Source organism: Echeneis naucrates, chromosome 4, assembly GCF_900963305.1.
Source record: "Echeneis naucrates chromosome 4, fEcheNa1.1, whole genome shotgun sequence".
NCBI lineage: Eukaryota > Metazoa > Chordata > Actinopteri > Carangiformes > Echeneidae > Echeneis > Echeneis naucrates.
The window spans coordinates 5,589,872-5,609,821 of NC_042514.1; the positions used below are offsets into that span (position 1 = coordinate 5,589,872).

The 19,950-nt window shown below is 40.9% G+C and overlaps 1 protein-coding gene across 1 annotated transcript; it reads right to left on the minus strand.

The window, feature by feature from the left end:
- Nucleotides 1-5,321: 5,321 nt before the first annotated feature.
- On the minus strand, nucleotides 5,322-18,335 carry LOC115042404 (guanine nucleotide-binding protein subunit alpha-11-like). The gene is made up of 8 exons (XM_029500618.1): nucleotides 18,091-18,335; nucleotides 17,766-17,944; nucleotides 14,930-15,114; nucleotides 14,441-14,595; nucleotides 12,266-12,394; nucleotides 11,263-11,392; nucleotides 10,102-10,255; nucleotides 5,322-8,474 (listed from the first exon to the last, which is right to left on the minus strand). Exons 2-8 carry the CDS (start codon nucleotides 17,914-17,916, stop codon nucleotides 8,269-8,271), a joined length of 1,110 nt encoding a protein of 369 aa, XP_029356478.1. The 5' UTR covers nucleotides 17,917-17,944; nucleotides 18,091-18,335; the 3' UTR covers nucleotides 5,322-8,268.
- Between the last annotated feature and the right edge of the window lie 1,615 nt (nucleotides 18,336-19,950).

Genomic DNA, 19,950 nt, shown 5'->3' on the forward strand with positions numbered 1-19,950 from the left:
AGAGCGGCAACACAAAATGACAAAGAAAACAGACACAAATGGCTTTTGTGATGCACAAAGACATCACTGCAGCAGAAATGTACTGTCCTCTGTATGGAAATATTTAGGACAGGTAGAGACAGAAAATGACTTGAGCATTTATTCATGGGAATCATTCAATAATGTTGTCTCTTCAGTCTTTTTAAAAAGCTGAAAATAAAAACATTCTCTGGTCGGAGCTAATAAACAAATGCAGCTGGTAGTGATGAGTGACATTGCTGCATTTTATTAGCTCACAAACCAAAAAGCAATTAGTCAACAACTAATTAGACTGTAATATTTAAGGTGACGCTGCATGATAAGCAGAAAAAAATCCTTAAATCATAATTTTGGCACATAATGCCATCTACAACAACTATGAAGTGATGTTATCTGATTACTTGGGGGCCCTTATGTCGGGGACGTCTCAGTAGCACCACAACTCTTATAACAGTAAACAACCATTATCAAAACACTGCAGCTTTCGCACTTTTGATATTGCACTTAGCCGTGTAGCAATCTGCAATTATTTTAATTAACTGTGCAGCTGTAAATGGAGGTTTTTGCTTCTTTGTGCTGGTTTAGATTAGATTCGGCAGACATCTGTGATGTCCTCCCTCCCCTACCTCCCCTTCAACTCAGATAATACAAAAAAACCTGAACAAACTAAACTCTAGCAGTAGTTCCCCAGCCTTAAACATTATGAGGATCATCCCAAAACTTTGCTGCCTTAATTAAAATCCTCGTTTAAAATCTTCCTTTGTAAACGTTTTGATCTTTTCCTTTGTCTTCTTGGGTTTTGTTCTTCCTGAAGCATTTCATTAATTTGCACTACCTTTTGTGAATAAAGGTGATACGTGCCTGTATTCTCCAATATATATATATTTTTTAAAAGTTATAGTAATAACAAATTCATATGAGCTACTTCTTTTTGAAAAACTTTCTTAATTTATTTTGAAGTGCTCTGCAAACAAAGGTTTTCATGATTATTACTTTTTGAATATATGTGGGGGGTTTTCAGATGCTTTTTATTCTGTTAATAAATTTTTCTTAGATTGTGTCTGCGTTTTACTTTTTTTCTTCCTTAACTGCGAAGCACTTGGTGAGATCATCTCCGTGAACGTGCTGTATAATGCTTTAACCCTAACACCTGTTTTTAGGATTAGAAACATCTGTAAAAACCATTCAGTCTCTATTTCAGGAGAAAATTATTGTGTGTAATTTGATAGCATTTATAAAAAAAAACAAAAAAAAGGTTTCCTTGAAAGTAAAGCTCAATGAAAATGCTACCAAATAAATCTGTTCATTATTTATACATTGTAGGAAACTTTAATCGACACTTCCATGCTTGCTTATAGGTTAATACTCTCCTAAAACATTACGTATGCAAGGAAAATTAAATTTTGCAGGCGAAGTGGAATAATTTCAAACTGGCTCTTTTCAGCTTCCAAGAGATACTGAAGTGACAAAATTTACTCCCAGAAAGAAAGAAATTAGGTAATTATATAGCATTAGCAACTTCAGAAATCGGGTCGGATTTAATATTCTTCAATGAAAGTCCAATTTCAGAGTAAGATATAAAAATCCTATTCTTTTGAAAATCAAAACAAAAAGATGGCAATTCCTGAAAAGAACATGAAAATGAGCTTCATGTGCAGCTTTGAGGTTGTGCAATATACAGAGCTCTCCAAGAGCAAAGTGATGTGTTCAGGCTGTGCCGCCGCGGGACCAAAGCAGCCTTTAGTCCTTAATGACCTGTCTGTATGGCAGAGATTTAGAGACACATACAAAAGTGGAGCCACAACAGGGGACCCGCTTCTGCAATTCATCTTCATTTTAATTGGGAACATTTTGTGTTGCTCCTTCACGTTAATAAACCAAAGCCTACAGCAGTTTCTCAAAAACTCATTAATGCACAAGACACCATCCAAACCAGATTTGGCTCGGCACAGGACACACCAGAGAGGAGATTGTTCCCTCTTTTTCGTCTTCCTGTTCCTTGCCCATTTTCAATTGTCTCTATTTTACAATTATCATCATCATCGCCATCACTTTCCTTATTCTCGTTCTGCATAATGCAAATGCATTTCTGCATTTCTGCATTTGCATTATTAGAGGTGACGGCAAAACACTGCTGCAGGTCTGACGTCACTCAGAAACTCCTTGTTATACTGAGATCTTGCGGGGTTTGGCGATGCGTGGTGTTCAGACGGACTCTTGCCCCCTCAGATTTGAGCCTTGTGTGTGAAACGGTGCACAGCGAGGGAGAGGTGAGCTACAAAGGGCCATCTGCCTCTACAAATGCAGGAGCTGTTTTGGGAATCTGAGTGGTGATTCATGCTGAGAAATTGATTAATTTCTTGTGCTGATAACCGGCTTTTTTTCTGCTTTTTGCCCATATGCTGCAAGGGCTTTTGAAAAGAATGATTGGAAATCACAGAAGTGAAAAGGTACAAAGCGGGTACACAATAATAGCAACATCTTAAAAAGCAGTGATACAATCCAGTTGAACACATTTCATTCTGCGCCTTTCTGAATATTACAAGCTCCACTTTGCTTTGCAGGCCTTTGTGTCGAGGTTCACTGTGCTCTATTTTTACACACTTATCCTGGCAGGCTGCACGGCAATCTGTGTGTATCTGGACATATGGAGCACATGTTAGATAAGTGCACTGCAGGTGTGTATCTGCTTTGAGGGATATTTGATGGAAATTGAAAAGGTTTAACCGGCTCTTATCAGCAAACAGTCCATAGCAACAAACCAGGCAGCGAGATGGGGTTTTAAAAGCCCGCCGGTGAACCTGCCTCTGCTCCGGAGAGCACACAGGCTGCTGGACTTTTCACCCATTGCTCAGCATCAGGATAGATGGGCAGGGAAAGTGGGGTGGTAGAGCAGTGCAACAGCTGTTGTATCTGAGTGAAAGCCGAATGTAGCTAAGTCCTTTTGTAATTTACATAAACAAATCCTTCATTATCAGTAAAGGATCCTGAGGCCAGGCTTCCCACCTGTTGTCGTCCTGAGAGGCTCCGCGCACACAGTCTCTCTGGGATCCACCATTTTAAATGTCAGCCTTGCAAAATTGGTTTTTGCCCTAAATGGGAGTTCATTCTATGTCATGGAGGAAGAAACAAGACTAAGAGACCAAAGCAAACTTTGATTTAGAGCCCATCTTTAAAGTGCTTTGCTTTACAGCTGCTGCAGAGATACAAACAGTCAGTAATGTGGGGAGTAAAAAAAAAAAAAAAAAAAAACATTCAAAGGAGGCAAAGAAGTTGTAATTGTTCCATGAATTTCATGAATTATAAAATATGTAGAGAAAACTCAATATCTGCAGCTAGATTTTCGTCCTGTGGTTAGCTCGGGAGGCATAATTAGCTATTAGCGTCTGCTGATCTCCTCAGAGGACTTTAATAAAGTGGTTGATGGTTTTTTGGAGGCTTTTGAGGCAGAAGTTAATCCCTCAGTTTCTGTTTGTCTGGCTGTTGGATCAATACATTGGTGATCAGTATTATCTCTGAGTTAGAGCTGGTAGATTATTGGCTTTGGGTCTTCTTAATCTCTCTTCATATTAAATACATTTTTGGTTTACTTTTGACAGAAAGTAGGCAACATGGCAAATGTCTAGGTCATGTGACACGTGAATGTCCGCTCCGACCGAAGTGAAAACTAAGACACACACATACAACACATCCAGTCTGACTCTGGGCCGTAAACTCTTCATTAAAACAAAGAGAGCTTGCATACTCATTTTTTGGGGGGTGCAGCTTACCCATTTAGTTTAGTTTCCTCCGTAATGTTTGTGTCCGCCTAAAAAAGCCCGGGAATGAATTGTCGAATCGCATGAGATGAAAAAATACACGTCACGATTCTAACAATTCAGAGTCACCAGTTAACCTAAACATGCGTGTCTTTGGATGGTGGGAGGAAACCCACGCAGACACGGGGAGAAATGCGAACTCTGCACAGAAAGGACCCAGGCTGGCAACTGAACCTGCAACCTTCTCATTGTGGGGCGACAGCGCTAACCACTATGCCCCTTTAAAAAACGAATTTTGCATGAATAAACTCAATGACATCGTAGAAAAGTGTTTGCGTACTGCTTTCTGTCCACCTGCTGCGTGCAGACACACACACACATACACACATATTTTATATATTTGTTTTTTATTTATATTCTTTTTACAAAGACAAACCCCCCTGTTGTTCAAAGTCATTCAGCAGTGGTGCTATCTCCCCAAAAAACACGCATGAATATATGGGGATCGTTTTTCAGTTTTATGTCAGAGGTAAATCGCGGCGTTCTGCTTTAATCAGTGTTTATGAAATGAGTTTTGATGGCGAATTGACAGCAGTGATGTTGGTTGAGGGTGCATTGGGCTGCAGGAGTTTGAGCGATGACACCACAATAACGAGACACGTTACTGACAGAGCTGCTGACAGAGAAGGATCGTCACCCTTTGACACACACACACACACACACACACAGGAATGGGCTCGTACAGACAGGCCCAGATCTACACATGGCTGCAGACACACAGCTGCACATGCTGTCTTGCTTTTTTTTTTTTTTTTTTACAGATGCACAAACACATGTAAAGAGACACACACACACACACATACACTTGAGACTGCTGTCACGGCTTCTGGATGAGTCTGGCAGTCACCAGAGCCGGAGGATCACACTCTCACGCATCTCTGGTGCTTTGACAGCCCCTCCCAGCCACGGTGTGTTTGTCTTTGCGTGTGTGTTCGTTCGTGTGTATTTGAGTGAAATGACTCTGTGACTATCTGTACAATGTTTTTTTTATGTAAATGTGCTGCATATTGGCATATTCAGAGTGTAGTGCTGTCAGAGCATTGTCACACTTACTTGGATTTCAGCCCTGAGAAAACTTTGAGTTTTGTTTGAAGAAAAAATTTGCAACTCAGTCATGAGAAACTAGTGTCCTGCCATCAGTACGAAGAAGGAGCAAAACAGCATAAACAGTCCTCATCTGACTGCCCTTCCTTTGCAGGCCTGCAGTGAAACTTTTCTCCTTTGTACCTGTGACACCTTTGTTCGCAGAGGAATCTGGAAAACAGCCACCGGTTTACAGAGATGAAAAATTCCTATGTCAAGCAGATGCAAAGCCTGCAGTGTGTTATTTGCACACTGTGGGACACAGCAAGTGTGCGATTTCAGCCTGTGTGACCATGTTTGTTTTGATGACAGAGCCTTACTGGGTGGCGAGGAGAAAACACATCATGCTGACAGACACTGTGGCAATCTTTGCCAGGAGAGACAAAGGAGCACAAGCAGGAGTGTGTGTTCAGAAGTTTGTTTTTAATATTTACATAAAAAAGCAAACAAACATATTTGCCCACTTCCTTCACCCAGGTCTAGACCAAAATAATTCACTGTCACCGTATGAGAGGCATTCTCCCAATGTATAAAGGCAGCTCACTAGACAACATATTCTCCACTCACAGTATATCATGTGGTAAACAATATTTTAAAAAATGCAGCTGTTAAAAATCAAACAAAAGCATCAAATTCATCAGCGAACGTAAAGTAAAATTAAACATTTTGGGTTTAAAGGTATCATAAAGACATGGTTACTGCATCTGAATACATACAACAGCAGTGTATAAATCAAAACTTTGAACAAAACAGCAGCTGAAACCACAAAACAGACACACTGAGCTAAAGTTAGCTTCCCATCAGGGTCAGTTCATTTACGGAATCTCAATGTCATTTTCCACTCGACACAAACTCATCTCTCAATGATGCACTCATGCTCCTGATCACTCTCATAAATTTTCCCTCTCCACACACTGATATAAATAGGAGACACAAGGAGATCACTCTGCCACCTTTACCCAGCACAGCCAGTCTCTTCCAGAACCATTGTTGATTGAAGTCACTCTGTGAATCAAGCTGCTTTTCTCACAGTCTCTCGCAGTTTCTTTCTTTCTGGCCTTTTGAAACGAATCAGCCACATAGTGTGATTTGTTCTTGAAATTTTTTTGTATTGATTTTAACCAAGTGTATTAATTGCGTATTGAGCTGGCCGGAATATTGAACTGAGACGGATGAAGATATTAGTCCAACATCCTCTGAATCACAGCTCAATGAAGATCTCTATCCTTTTTAAAAGAGGCTCAATGTACCACAGTCACATTTCAGACGCTCCTGTCTTTCAGACAAACTGAAAAATAGACAGTAAATCACTCAAAGATTTTTCTTGGGCAGCAGAAACATGTTCTAGACACTATGACATCCAATAGACGCTGAGCAACTTCATCATTCACAGTTATTTGCGTTGTGGATTGTGCGTTGTGAATGTAAGTCTAGTATATTTGTTATTATTACTTTGTCAAGTGTTACGGACTAAAGGTTTAGGCATTTTTTGGGCTTTTTCATGCCTTTAATGAGATACTGAGGCCGACAGGAAGCAGAGAATGACATGTGATATCGAACCTGGATGCTGCAATACATCGCAAGCATGCTTCTTTAGAAAAATCTCAGTCACCTAAAATGAGTATTTTTGTCTTTAGCCATCACTGTGTTCCCTCGTGTGATATGACACGCACAGCATATGAAACAGAACCACTGCATTAAAAAAAAGAGAGATTTTCTCTGCGGTTTTGTCGATGCAGGAGGTGGTGAGGCAGCAATGATAATCGCCTGACGGACTGTTTAAACATCTCATGGTCAGGACTTTGCCCTTTTGCTGTGCATCTATCAAACTTAGAGAGAGAGGAAAGTACCAGTGAAGCAGGTAGCGAATCAAAAACAGATGCATGCCAATAACAGATGGATCCCCTAATCACCACCCTCCCAAAAACATCATCTGCCTCTTTTGTCCACAGCTGCTTCACCGTAAAGTTTAATTGCTGTTTGGATACGAAAATGCTAATTCACTGGCCGGGGAGGGATTGATTTAAAAAAGGAAGAAAACATGTCATGCATAAGTCTTGAAAATAAATAAAAAAATATCAATGTGTTGAAGCATTTTCTCTCCGCAAAACCAACTTTGCTCTCATCCAGATCACATCCACTGTCATTCTGCCTCAGTTTTCTGTGACCTGACTCTTGTACTGCCTGTATCTGTATCTTCTCGTAATGTGTTTCTGACCACCTGTAACAGGCAGTTGGATAAGAAATGTGATGAAACAAAGATCAGGTGTGTCAGAGTGTGTGGACTTTATGTGGTGAATGTGAGGATGGTAAATTTGGACATGTAGCTTCACAGTCTAGTTGATCTATATGTCTATACGATAATTGAGTAAGGTAAAATGTGTTGTGAACAGATAATCTGCAAGAAATATTGCCAGTGTGAGATAACTATAATCAATATGGATTTTCACACCCAGACAGGAACGCGGTGTTGGAGGAACAATCAAAGACTCGGTGGTGACATTAATCACAGAAAATCCCCCAGTTCAGGGTGTCTAATAATAAAGAGCGCAGTGGTTTGAAACGCATGTGTTGCCCTTTTGAGGGATGTAAAGGACACACATGTTTTTGCGATTTGTGTTGCAGCATTTAGAACACCTATACCCGTTCACTCACATAAATCCTTTAAATTTTGTCGTTACCTTTTTAATGGCAGCACCAACGTATCCTCCTACCGTAACGGCCACAGAGGTTGGGTTTCTGATCCCTGTAAAACCGCCCACAGTAGTTTCCTGAAGTCCTTCCTCTGTGAACTGGAGTACCAAATTTTGGTTAATGTGATAACAATAATAAAAATTCTGGCCATACGGTGAGAGGCACAGCTGTTCGTTTCCATGGTTACTTTAATAATGGCTGAGGATCGGTTAGGTTTAGGCAGATATCCCAACGATGCTCCAAACACGACATCTGGGCTCGTTTGGTACAGGAGGCCAGTCTCTACCATCCGATCAGTTCAGTCACTGCATGACCCAAACACTTCTTCATCACAAAAAAAAAAAAAGAAAAGAAAAATGAAAACAGAGGAAAAGCTGTTGGCTGAGAGGAGTGAGAGGGATTACTGCTGCCTCGCTCTCTGGCCTAAAGTCACACAGCTCTGTTGTGTCTCCCAGTAGAGTTTGTAATGTGGTAGTGAAACCTTGTCCAATCTTCCTCCACCTGTTTTTTCTTTAAAATCTGATGAGCAAGAGGAGGAGGAAGAGGATGGGGCTAAGATTGACAGCTTAAGAAAGAATCCTAAGAAATGACATCCTGGCCTTAATCAGAGCCTTCGTGCAAGTGAACGGTGCAGATGGAGACGGACAGTAACAGTTCAGATGACCCCGTAGTCCCTGAGAGACTTGAGCAGCACCGTGTCCTTCACATCACTGAAGACCCTGCGGATGTTGTTGGTGTCGGTGGCGCAGGTGAAGTGTGGGTAAAGAGTCTTCCACTCATCCCTCCTGTCACGGTTGATGGCCTGCTGCTCGTACAACTTGCGGATGTAGTTCCTGGCATCCTCGGGGTCTCGCCTTTTGCCTGTTACAGACGTGAGAGGGAGGCGATGGATGGAAGCAGAGCACAAAGAAAGAAGATGAATTTGGGTCAGTTGCAATTCACTACTCTTGAACGAACTGTTTAGTCTGTCATGTCAATAAATTAAAAAAATACTACTATATAATGTGAGAAATATAAAATTTAGATGGAAGTGCAACTGTAACTCTCAGGGTGGATTAGATTATGAAAACTCAAGGACTAAATAATCTGCAGATGACGATTAAGCATACAAGTGAATTATTGTGGCTCCAGATGAATCAGGATCAGAAACCAAAAGCAGCGATTGTTTGCGCTGACAGTTTTGTCTCAGTAGGCTAAATTGACTCAGTGCTCTTTTTTTTTTTTTGACATGTATATCACAAAGTCAATGTGGGCTACTTAACATTGACAGGCTTCAAGCGTGGCTCCAGCAGCAGTAAGAAAGCCCACACAGGAACACGCCATTCACAGCTAATGGTAGCCAGCAGTGGAAGCTGCTCAGAGCTGGCATTAAGGCTAAATTGACATCAATGATCTTGACCCTGCATGAGTCATTATTTTACCGTGCTAATGCTGATGTTAAAACACAGTAGGCACATCGCATGAACACATATAATCACCCGCAGTCACTAATTCCCATCACATGCACGATCACACATACTGTTCACACATCTGCACCCAGGGGTTCGTGGGGGTTGCGGGGCTAGCAGGAAGCGCAGTATCTTTCTGCGGTTGCCATGGGTAACAGATGAGGGAGTGTGGATGGTGGTGGGGATGTTCGGGCGACGCTCAACAGCCTTTCACACCAGAGAAGCTACAGGCTGCAGCCACATAATGAACACCAAGTACCTGGATGTGACTCATTTGAAATGGTGTGTGTGTGTGTGTGGTGGGTGGGGGGACACAAAGTAGAAACAAATAACACCTAAAAAGCTGTAATAATTGCAGGCTCTGCAGCAACGAGGGGGAATTTTTCAGACTAGAGATGCTTTGCAAATCTTTTTTTTTTTTTTTTTTTTAATGAAACATTATTTCCACCAGGTGTGGTGTGTGATGAGATGGCTACATGCTCAAAGGCAGACGGAAACGACATCACAATTGTTTTTGGTCTCTGAAAAATAATTCAGGACAAGCTGTGATGAGAAAGCACACCTGCAGACAACTATCTGCTTGTTGACAATCGTGAAATACGCCGCTGAAAAGGCTGAACCCCTGACTTTCCATTCAATGAACTCAGGCAGCATGGCAGAACAGTGGTTAGTGCTGTTGCCCCACAATAAGAAGGTACTCCGGTGTCCCCCCACCGTCTCTGTTTAGGTTAACTGGTGACTCTAAGTTGTCCGTAGGTCTGAGTGTGAGTGTGAGTGTTGGTCTCTGTCTGTTGTTGTGTTTTCGCCCTGTGATGGACTGGCAGCCTGTGCAGGGTGACTCTGCCCTCGCCCAATGTGAGCTTGGATTGGCTCCAGCACCCCCAAGAGCCGGAAATGGATAAGCGGTAGAAAATGAGTGTGTGAGTGAACCCTGAGCTGGGACATGAATGTTTGTAGTTTAAGCAAATTACCACCAATTTAGTTCATCCAACGGGCTGTTCAAATGCAAACAAACACATGCAGTGATATTCACGTCTGACCTGTGAAGCTGGGGAAGTATTTCTGCAGGTCAGACGTCTGGATTTTATCAGCCAGGATGTCAGTCTTATTCAAGAAGAGAATGATGGACGTGTTGAGGAACCAACGTGAATGGATGGTGGTGTAGAAAAGAGCCAGGCTCTCGTGCATCCGGTTCTGAGGAACAAAGAGACAGTCAGGCAGCGTTCTGGTGGATCCAGCCGTTTTTGTTTTGGGTTACCCATCAAGTGTTGTCATTGCACGTAAGAATGCAAAGAAACTTCATCTCAGTGTCACTCCAATAACAGCAATGAAGCAGCAACATTGTTTTAAAGTAAAAAAGGAAGTGAAGCGGCAATAAGTTCTAAATAAAAAAAAAAAAGATATACAAAATGTGGAAGAAAGGGAATGATTAAAATAAATAAATAGTTATATTAATATTGAGTGCGTCCCAAAGACACGGGAGTGGGTACTGAAGAAAGTCTGTGTGGTGTGTGTCTGTCTTTCAGGTGTAGTGTGTTGATTGTCTTTTGGGGGAAAAAGGGGTGTTGAAGTTTGTGTCAGCGTTGATATTGACTTTTACTTTAGTCCTCTTGCATGGCCGGGTGGGTTCAGAGAGCTGAGGATAGTGAGGAGGAGGGGGCTGATCACACAGGCCACTGCGGAGGTTAATGAATGTGTGAAGTGGGGGGGACAGCCACAGAGGGCTGGGAGGAGGAGGAGGAGGAGGAAGAGGAGGAAGAGGAAGACAGTGGAGACGCTTTCTTGTGCAAGAGTGAGACCTGCTGGTGAACGCATGAAATGACAGCAGCTTTGGTGAAGGATGGACGAGTGATGAGTGACTTTACTGCAGTATTAGAAGTTAAATTAATCAGTGCACTGAACACTGAACACCTTGATGACTTTTATAGCTCTGCAAATTTATTTCTTTTACATTTTTTTAACCTATTCAAGACTTTGCTCTGTCATTTCTTGCTCTATCTCTGTGCTGCTGCAACAGTTGGACTAATAAAGAAAATTGAATCTTGAATCTTAAATAATAATCCCAGCTTTAAGAAACTTTTAATGAGGTTTCCACCCTTTACAGCACCTGACAGTGGGAGGAAGCTGGCCTCCCCAGAGGAAACTAACACAAGTAGGAGAACACATAAACACAAGCACACAAACACACACAAAGCTCTTACTATGGTCTCTCTCTCCTCCAGCACCTGGTCGTACTCGCTGAGGGAGGCCAGGAAAATGAGGGAGGTGACGTTTTCGAAGCAGTGAATCCACTTCCGACGCTCAGACTTCTGACCACCCACGTCCACAATCCTGTCAAAGGCCCATCAAAAAAATGAGGTTAAAAAAGTTAGAAATATTTGCATTTGTTAACATACATAATATATATATATATATTTAGATTTTTTTCTTCTTTTTTTCCACAGTTGTCTATTCAGTGTTAACCTGTAACCTGTGCTCTTCTGTAAATCTGGGGAGAGTGCTTGACACAGCTCTGTAATCTGATTGGTCATTTTTCAACAGAATGCCACAAGCTGAATGATTGATTTGAAGCTAGGATCTGATTTGTCGATAGACTGCAGTATGATTGGTCAGTTTTAAGTTGGGACCTTGTTGGTTGATGTAACGCTGTGACCCGTCATGTCAGGTGCCACCTACTGCACGTTGTGCACGTTACCTCGTGTCACCTGGTTATACTGCATAATGTGTCTCACACAGCTGCTAAGCAGCCTTTTTTTTTTTTTTTTAGAAAAATAGCGGTGCAATTATCATTAATGCCATTTCGTTTTTGTATGAACTGTTTTCACACTGAGCGCAAACTCTCTTAGAACTCGTTGGCCCTTTTCCACAGCTGATTGTGAAAATGCCAAGTTTGCTCATGACACTATTTTATTCTCTCTTTGTTTGATATAGGTTGTTTTATCCTGAGCTGTCTTGCATAATTTAAGAGTGGGTGTCATTTCCTTCAGGAACACAGCATCCCTTTCGAATGAACTTTGGTCTTTGTCTGCTTTGCCCTGTCAGCGCCCCCTCTGGTCCCGATAAACAAAACCAACAGGCTCCAAATAGAACACACGCAGCGCCACTCAGAAATGTGAGCCTGCTGCAGACAAAGCTTCTGCTAGAGTCGGTAGCACTTTGTTTCACAGTGTCACATTAGGGGTTAGTAATCTGAGGATTGGCCACCTAAGTGTGATGGTCCGGATGGTGAAGGAATAGTCATGTATGCCTGTGGTGGGGAATCGAACTCTCAGCACATCCTGCTCAGTGGGGACGTAGTCTTGGCTAGAGATGCGTTCCAGGTTACTCATGTAACTGCAAAAGAGAGAAGGGAAGGGGGACGATGAAGAATGAGAGCACTAAAAACAAGTCTTTCTACACTGTACACACCAGATGAGACATTTGCGAAAACATATTGCGTCTGTTTACATCACACCTACCCTTGGCCATGTAAAACAAATTGAAGTGACACCAGAAGTATGATGAATTACTGACAATAAATAAAAACAGTGATTAAAATACAAGAAGTGAGTGGAATGAGTCCATATCGGCCTGTGTACAGACGACGGCTTTATGGCTGGTGTTGATAAAAGCTGTCGTTAGCTAATGTTGACTGCCCGTCTCTTATCACCCACACACCACGATGATTGAGCGGCAGAATAAACACAGAAAAGCAGTAGAAAACAGAGGGAGCTGAGCTCAGGTTTTGTTCTCTGACACATCAGATACTGAGGGCGCGGCTCACAGCCTCTCTATGTTAAATGTTTTAATGCTGGATGAAGAGACCTGGTGTGGGTTTTGTGGGGCTGTGGTTCTTAAAGTTGTCATCATCAGTGCAAATGATGATAAATGACTCACACAGCAGTTTCTTCAATTTTTTCTTGGAGGATCTTGGATCAACTGGTGGTTTCGACATGGCTTACATATTAATAATTACTCTGAAGAACTAGCCCCCTCTAGTGGCCTGAGTACAAAACACCAAGCAGAAGTGAAGAAGTGAAGTGAAGTGAACACATGATGAGTTCGAGCAGGCAACATTAAAATGTGACAGGTGTCTGAAAAATGTTTAAACTGGTTAAGAACATTGGTCAAGTTAAGAAATACATCAGTTTGACAGAACAATTAACAGTTAATTTTATTTCATCAGTTCATCTGTTCATTATTTTTCATAATTAATTGATTAATTTGTTCCATGAAATGTTAGAAAATAGTGGAAATGACCATCACAGTTTACCAGAGGCCAAGTTAGTCAGTGTCGTTAAGACTTTCATTTACTTTGACCAACTGTTCTAAATCCAAAGAAAGGAGCAAACATTTACATTAGAAAAGCTAATATTTTAGTATTTTTCCTTTATTTGATGAATTGAGTTTCACAATGGCAGTCAGTCAGTTAGTTAAATAATCATTTTAACTTTACGCTGATTTATCTCACAGTTGGAGGACCATAAATTCGAATCCACCCATTTAGACAGACTTTCTTTAGTGAGTTTCCACTTGTGAGTTTAAGTACAAAGGTCAGTTTTGGTACAGAACAATACATCAGTATCTTGTCAGACATCTTTACCTGTTCTACATTAGCTGGTGACAGAATTGTGATGCTGCACATTCTCAGATTTTTAGCAAATGGAAAGGTTCACTCTTGTTGCACTTACAAAACTGTTGTTAGTTTTGTGTTTGTTTGTTTGTTTTGTGCGTAAGTAGAAAAGATGACAAGTATTGGTAATCCTTGAGTTGAATAGCCACGTAGATAGTTTTAAAGTAAACTGGGCAGGACACTGGACGGTCCCAGTACAATAACGATTAATGGGACTTTGTTTCTGTGTTTGGAAATAACTTTTACAATAATAACTTTACATCAACATCCAGACACTGTTGCTCTTATTAATCACAAACCCTGTTTCCACAGTTATCCATAGTTATCCATAGTTAACAACTTTTTGCCTAAGAAATAGTACCTGTTGAAATAGTTCACAGTAAACTAGAGGGAGTAACAGGGAGACTATTACTGGAAACAGATGGAGTTTTTAAATTTTAAGTCATTCCTCATAAATATGACACAAATAAACTTCTATTCATTTTTTTCTATTCATTATTATTAGGTTGTTTAGGCTTAAATCAAAGGGCAGATTTAACTTCAAAAGTTCGTAATGCATTTGTTATCCTCCCAGTGCAGTATCACCACCACCCAGCACTGTTTAGACATATTAAAAGTGTCTTTTTTTTCTTGTTTCACAAACATTGTGGTGTGTTGTCTAGCAAAATAATATCTACTTCCTGTCGTACTTTCATCCTGAGAGACTCTCAGATATCCAGCCATAGCTGAGGGTGAGCTTTAACCTCCACACCAGCAGAGTTACTCACTATTCTGTGGAGTCCAGGAGTTGGTACTCGCAGCGGCGGCTGTAACAGACCCGGATACCTGGGTCGCCCCAGAGCCGGCGGATTGCATCAATGTAGCCCCGTTCCAGCTGGGTGATATGGACGGTGTTAATGTCCTGCAGCCATTTAGCAAGAATCTGAAAGACAGTGAGAGGAAAGTTAGTCTAATCTGTAGATTAGGTTTATCCTGCTATACATTTTCTGTTTAATTAGTCTTCCAACATTCACCGTGCTCAAGGGTTCAGTTTACGTTGGTATTGTTGATACCAGCTTCTATTTATAGACTGCAGCTGCCTTGTGTGGTGCGTGTCACTGAGCTTCCCTCTTCTTGTTTGATCTGGGTATTATATGAACTTATCGTGATGCACACACGCTTTGGCTAACATCTGCATCTGTGTTCGAGTTTGTTTTTATGCGCAACTAGATGTGTCTCTGCTGGTGGAGGTCTGTATGTGTGATGTGCAAGTCTACCTCGTTCTCAGGATTGGAGTAGGGGATTCTGAGTGTGGTCATGGCTCCAGTCAGGGCCTTGATGGCCGTTAAGATGTTCTGGTAGATACATTTAGCAAAGCTTTTCCTCTCCTCTTCTGAGAAGCCTCGCCCGTGGATGATCCTCATCTGTCGGATAAAGGTGGTTTTTCCACTCTCTCCAGTTCCTGCACCAACCAGTGTGAAGATAATGAACAAAATGACTCATCAGTGGTACAAATTTATCAACAAGAATGTATGTGGGTTAGCAGCATAGCCTGAAAGTTCTCAGGTTTGTTTGGTTTTGTTTGCTAGTGCCAAAAGCCACAGTTCTTTAATTGTCCACATTATGTTGACTCTAAAAACAACCCACAGACAGTAGATTCCCATGACAAAATGCCCTACATTACATGTTGCATAATATAAGGTATAAATTCTTGCTTGCCACAAATTGGTATACGCCTGTTTGAACGATTAGGATTAGCCCTTAGTTTGGTCGAGTCTTCGAAACTGCCCTTTTGAAACCTTCTGGGTGACATCACAGAGGCAACGCTCATCTTTATGTAGAGTCTATGTGTCTGATAGGCTGATTCGGCTAAAAGACCTTCATTCAAAGACCGTTTTCTCCGGGGCTAAACGGTCTGACATACTGGCTATATTCCACATTCAAGAATATTTTTAGCTCATCACTTTGGTTTAATGTCCAGCATCTCAAAATTTTACCTCGGTAAATGATGACAGAAGATGACAGGTGACCAGAGGACACCTGTCATCTTCTAAACGACAGACAAAACCAAATAAAGAGTAGCTTGTGAGGATACTTAAGTATTTGGAAGCTAAAGAAAATAATTAACAGGGTGACTATTGGACGGTTAGCTGTTGCCATCTTGATTCTTTTGAAGCCACAAGAACTGTCAATCACACAATAGCCACACCCTCAATGCATACCCTGCTTTATGGCCGTTTTGTTTTTCCCTTCAAAAAAATAACATCTTGTTTAATTCAAGAAGAAAAAATCAAGAGAGAAGTAGGGCCATTTTCCCATAGACTTAAATACAATTGGACAGTCACCACCCAATGGTCTTTGGACAGAACGCGTTGGCTTCATGCATCAACTCTTTAGCAAAGAAAACTGGTGGTAAAAGCCAAGTTGCCAAAACCACATCAAGACAATACTGAGTTATTACATTGTCTGTTTCTGCGGTGAAAGGATAAAACAGCAAAAGCCTGTGAAGAAATACCGGCCAAATACCGCAGAGGAACAAAGCGACTGCTGGGACTGACAGATGCTGCTGAACCAGATGTCGCTAAAACACATGCACATTGTTTATTTGCTCTTAATTTTTGGACTCATTGATTAAAATCAGATTCAAAAAGCGTGCATGGAGATAAAATGGAAAACAAAAAACTTTTTTCTTTGACAGCCTTATTTGCACAAATTCTGTATCTGATGTTATTATTATTATTATTATTATTATATTTTTTATTGTTCATTTTGTTTCCATTCAATCCCATCTCTCACACTCTCTTATGCTGCTGTGACAAATTTTAAATTTCCAGTAAAGGTCTTATTATCCTTTATCGATATTTCTGTACTTCATAGCAATCATTTGAACCATTTGAGGCCATTCAATCTAAATCTCTTAGGAGGCCTAAAGCTCTCTTGTTGTGCTGCCAAACATGATCCTGTAAACGGAAAAGCTTTTAAGGAATAACTGCTGACCCTCACACCAAAGTGTGCTAACAGGAAGCGCTGGAGACGTTTTATTGATGGTCCTGTTCCCGTGCACAAACATTTGTTTTCAATAATCTTACAAAGTGATAGAGGAAATATGACGGGGCAATAATTCGCTATTGTTGTCCGTCTGTCCGTCCGTCCCACACACACACACACACACACACAGGAAATTGTTTATGGAAAGTCCTGTTGCATTGTGTCTTGTTACTCATTAGTTTTCTGGCTAAGAAGAAAGCACACTCTTTAAATGTGTGTGAAATACTGCCTCTGTCTTCGTTCAGCCAATGTTCAATTTGAAGAAACCTTTCCTGTTTTCATTTTTATTTTTGACAAGGTTTTCCCACCCTCACAGCAAAACTCTAAAATATTGCAGGCTCCACTGTCATATCAAGGTGTTGTCGTTAAAAAAGGTTATGTTTTTTTTTTTTTTTTTAAACAACATAAATCAAATTTTGAAAACTAATGAGGCACTGTTTAAAATGTCTTGTTTGGATGAAAACAACTAGATTAATTCAAATTTAACATATAAACATTTTTAACAACCCAACTTCACAGTTCTATTCTTATAGAGATATCAGATGTTTATTATAACCCTTAAATATAATTTTAATTACTTGCATTGGCCATCAGTTGAACTTGAAACATTGTGTGAGTTTCAACACCGATAATTATTAGGATAGAAACTTTGCTCATGAAATAGGACCTTACCCTTCAGATATCAGCCAATAATCTCAACAGTAACTAACAGCTATTAATTAACTTTACCAGTCATGAATATCCATTCTGCCATTAAATCAGTGATCCTTCAGGTATGCTCAATCCCAATCTAGACCTTTCTTTGGATACTCAGTTGGTGACAAATGCTTTACATAGTTCTCTGGTGTGTCTGCGGGCAACCGAACAGGCAGAGCAGTTGTACTTTGTTTGGAGGGTGTTCCTCGGACTGCTGTCTCAGATTTCACTCTTGCAATCTCAATTTGATTTCTTCACTGTGCTTAATGAATGTAGCCAATGCACTGAGGATGATTGTGTGTCCGTTTGTACAGTAGGCCTCATGTAGTCATGGTGTGAGTGTGTGTGTGTGTGTGTGGTGTCACGGACCCAGCAGGAGGATTTTGATTTCCCTCCTCTCTTTCTTCTTCTGATCTTTGAGTATCTTCTCGATCTCCCTGTTCACAGCCAAGGTCCTCCTCTCCTCCTCGGACAGGCAGCACGCACAGGTGCGGCGGCACCACTGCCAGCAGGCGGCCATGGCCCCAGCACTGAACCCCGGAGTCAGCCTGTCAGTGAGGGAGGGAGACGTTTGTCCATTTCATCCCCAATGTCTTTTCTCTTATTCTAACACAAAGTAAAACAGGAGCAGGAATGTGCTGCTGCGTCTGTGGAGGTCAGTCAGAGTCCCGTCAGACACAGACCCGCTGCTCACCTCCGCTCCGTCCGTCACTCTCCCCGAAACCCGGCAGGTGCAGACTCTGAGCGGCTTCCACAGCCCATACCTCCCCGGTGACCGAGTCAGAGCGCCTCTTTAATTTTCATTAAAAAAAACTAAATCACGTAGAAATAAAAGCTTGTTTCTCTTAGTTTACAGTGGAGGCACCGGGAGCTCCGGACGGTCCACCGCGCCTACAGAGGAATGCGCCGCCGCTCCGCTCCGCTGAAAACACCGCAGCTGGAATGCGCTTTGGGCGACTCTGCGGCAAGAGAGCGGTAAACTACCGCAGCAGCGCCGGAAGCTGGAAGGGTGAGCCTGTGAAATAAGAGCATGAAGTCATTTTTGGACCCTTAAAATAAATGAAAACTTTTTCGATTGCGAAATAGATTAAAAAATATATATATTTTCGACAAAAAAAAACTAATTAAACAAAAATGAAACATATAATGTGGTCTTATTTATTCTATCTACTCATGTAGCACTCTTAATTTAAATTTTGTGTCAGGCTTTACCTGAGGAGGGACATCTCATGCTCATTTCATAAGTACAGATATTACATTCAGAACAGTTCAGCACGTTGTAAGATATAATGCTGTGTGTCCAGCAGTACGCTTTATAAAATCAGTCTTTAAAATAATGACTGACTGTAAGCCTATAATACATACAAATATAACTCTCACTCATTTTCTTCATAATGAGGACTTACTTTATGATGGTTACGCTGCAGTCTTTGTACGGTGCAGTATACCCTTAATTTTTCTATTCAAGATGTGTGTAGTACAAATATTAGGGGCTTTTATAAGCAGTTTTGTGATTATGGGTTGAATGGACGGATCTACAACTCATCTAAAACTATAACTGTCTTAAAGTAGTCTACTCAGTCATTAAACATGTTTTAGACACATCTGTTACCTGTAAAACAGTTCAATACTAAGTTAAATTTCTTATATGATGCTACAGTTTAAGATGGCCAGAAAATCATTTTCGAACCACAACCATTATTTTGAAGGGGCAATACCGGAAAAGGGTTGCACTAGTTGGGTTTGGGTTGAACACTATGAATGACTGGATAAAGTTTCAGCTGTTGTAGCAGCCTGCTTCATGTTTCAACTCAAATGAAATCACGAACACGCATATGTTCGACTGAATTAATGTTGGTATAAAACATTTTCTTTACCCTCCTTATTTTATATTTGTAACCTTATCACATTTAACTTTGATCAGATTTTGAAAAACACAAGTTAAGAGTAGCCTGTTGGAGAAATTGGGACCAGCAAAAGGGAGTGAATTACACTTGAAAGGAAAAATGTGGTGATAGCTGTATCAGGCCATCCTGTTTTTTATGAGTCTGCAGCAGGAGTTTTGTCACTCCTTCTTCTCGGCTCCTATGTGGATGTCAGTCTTTTGTCTCAACCTGCAGAACCAGTTTGTTCAGACTTTCATGGGCTCAGATATTGAGATCACCTGAGCTCTTCATTGCCATGGGAACAAAGTGAAGTGAAAAAGCAGGTGTGTATGCATGGTGGGGTCTTACAAACCGAGAAACACACCTTATCTGGACAGTGATTACTGCATTCCACAAAATTAACCTGAACTTTATTAGTTATGTTTGAGATTTCTAAAGCTCCACAGTCCAGTGTTATGTAATCATGAGCCAATCTAAGGACACATGAAAACATCGCTGCTGTTTAAATACATACAGCTCTGAGCTTAAATACATTTTATTTTTTACATCTTTTATGTCTATTATATGCCAATATTGTCTTTCATGAGTGAAAAGGTCTATAGTCTTATGACAGAAAATTGAGCTTAATATATTACTTTTGTCTTATGAAATCGACTTTCATCAGAATT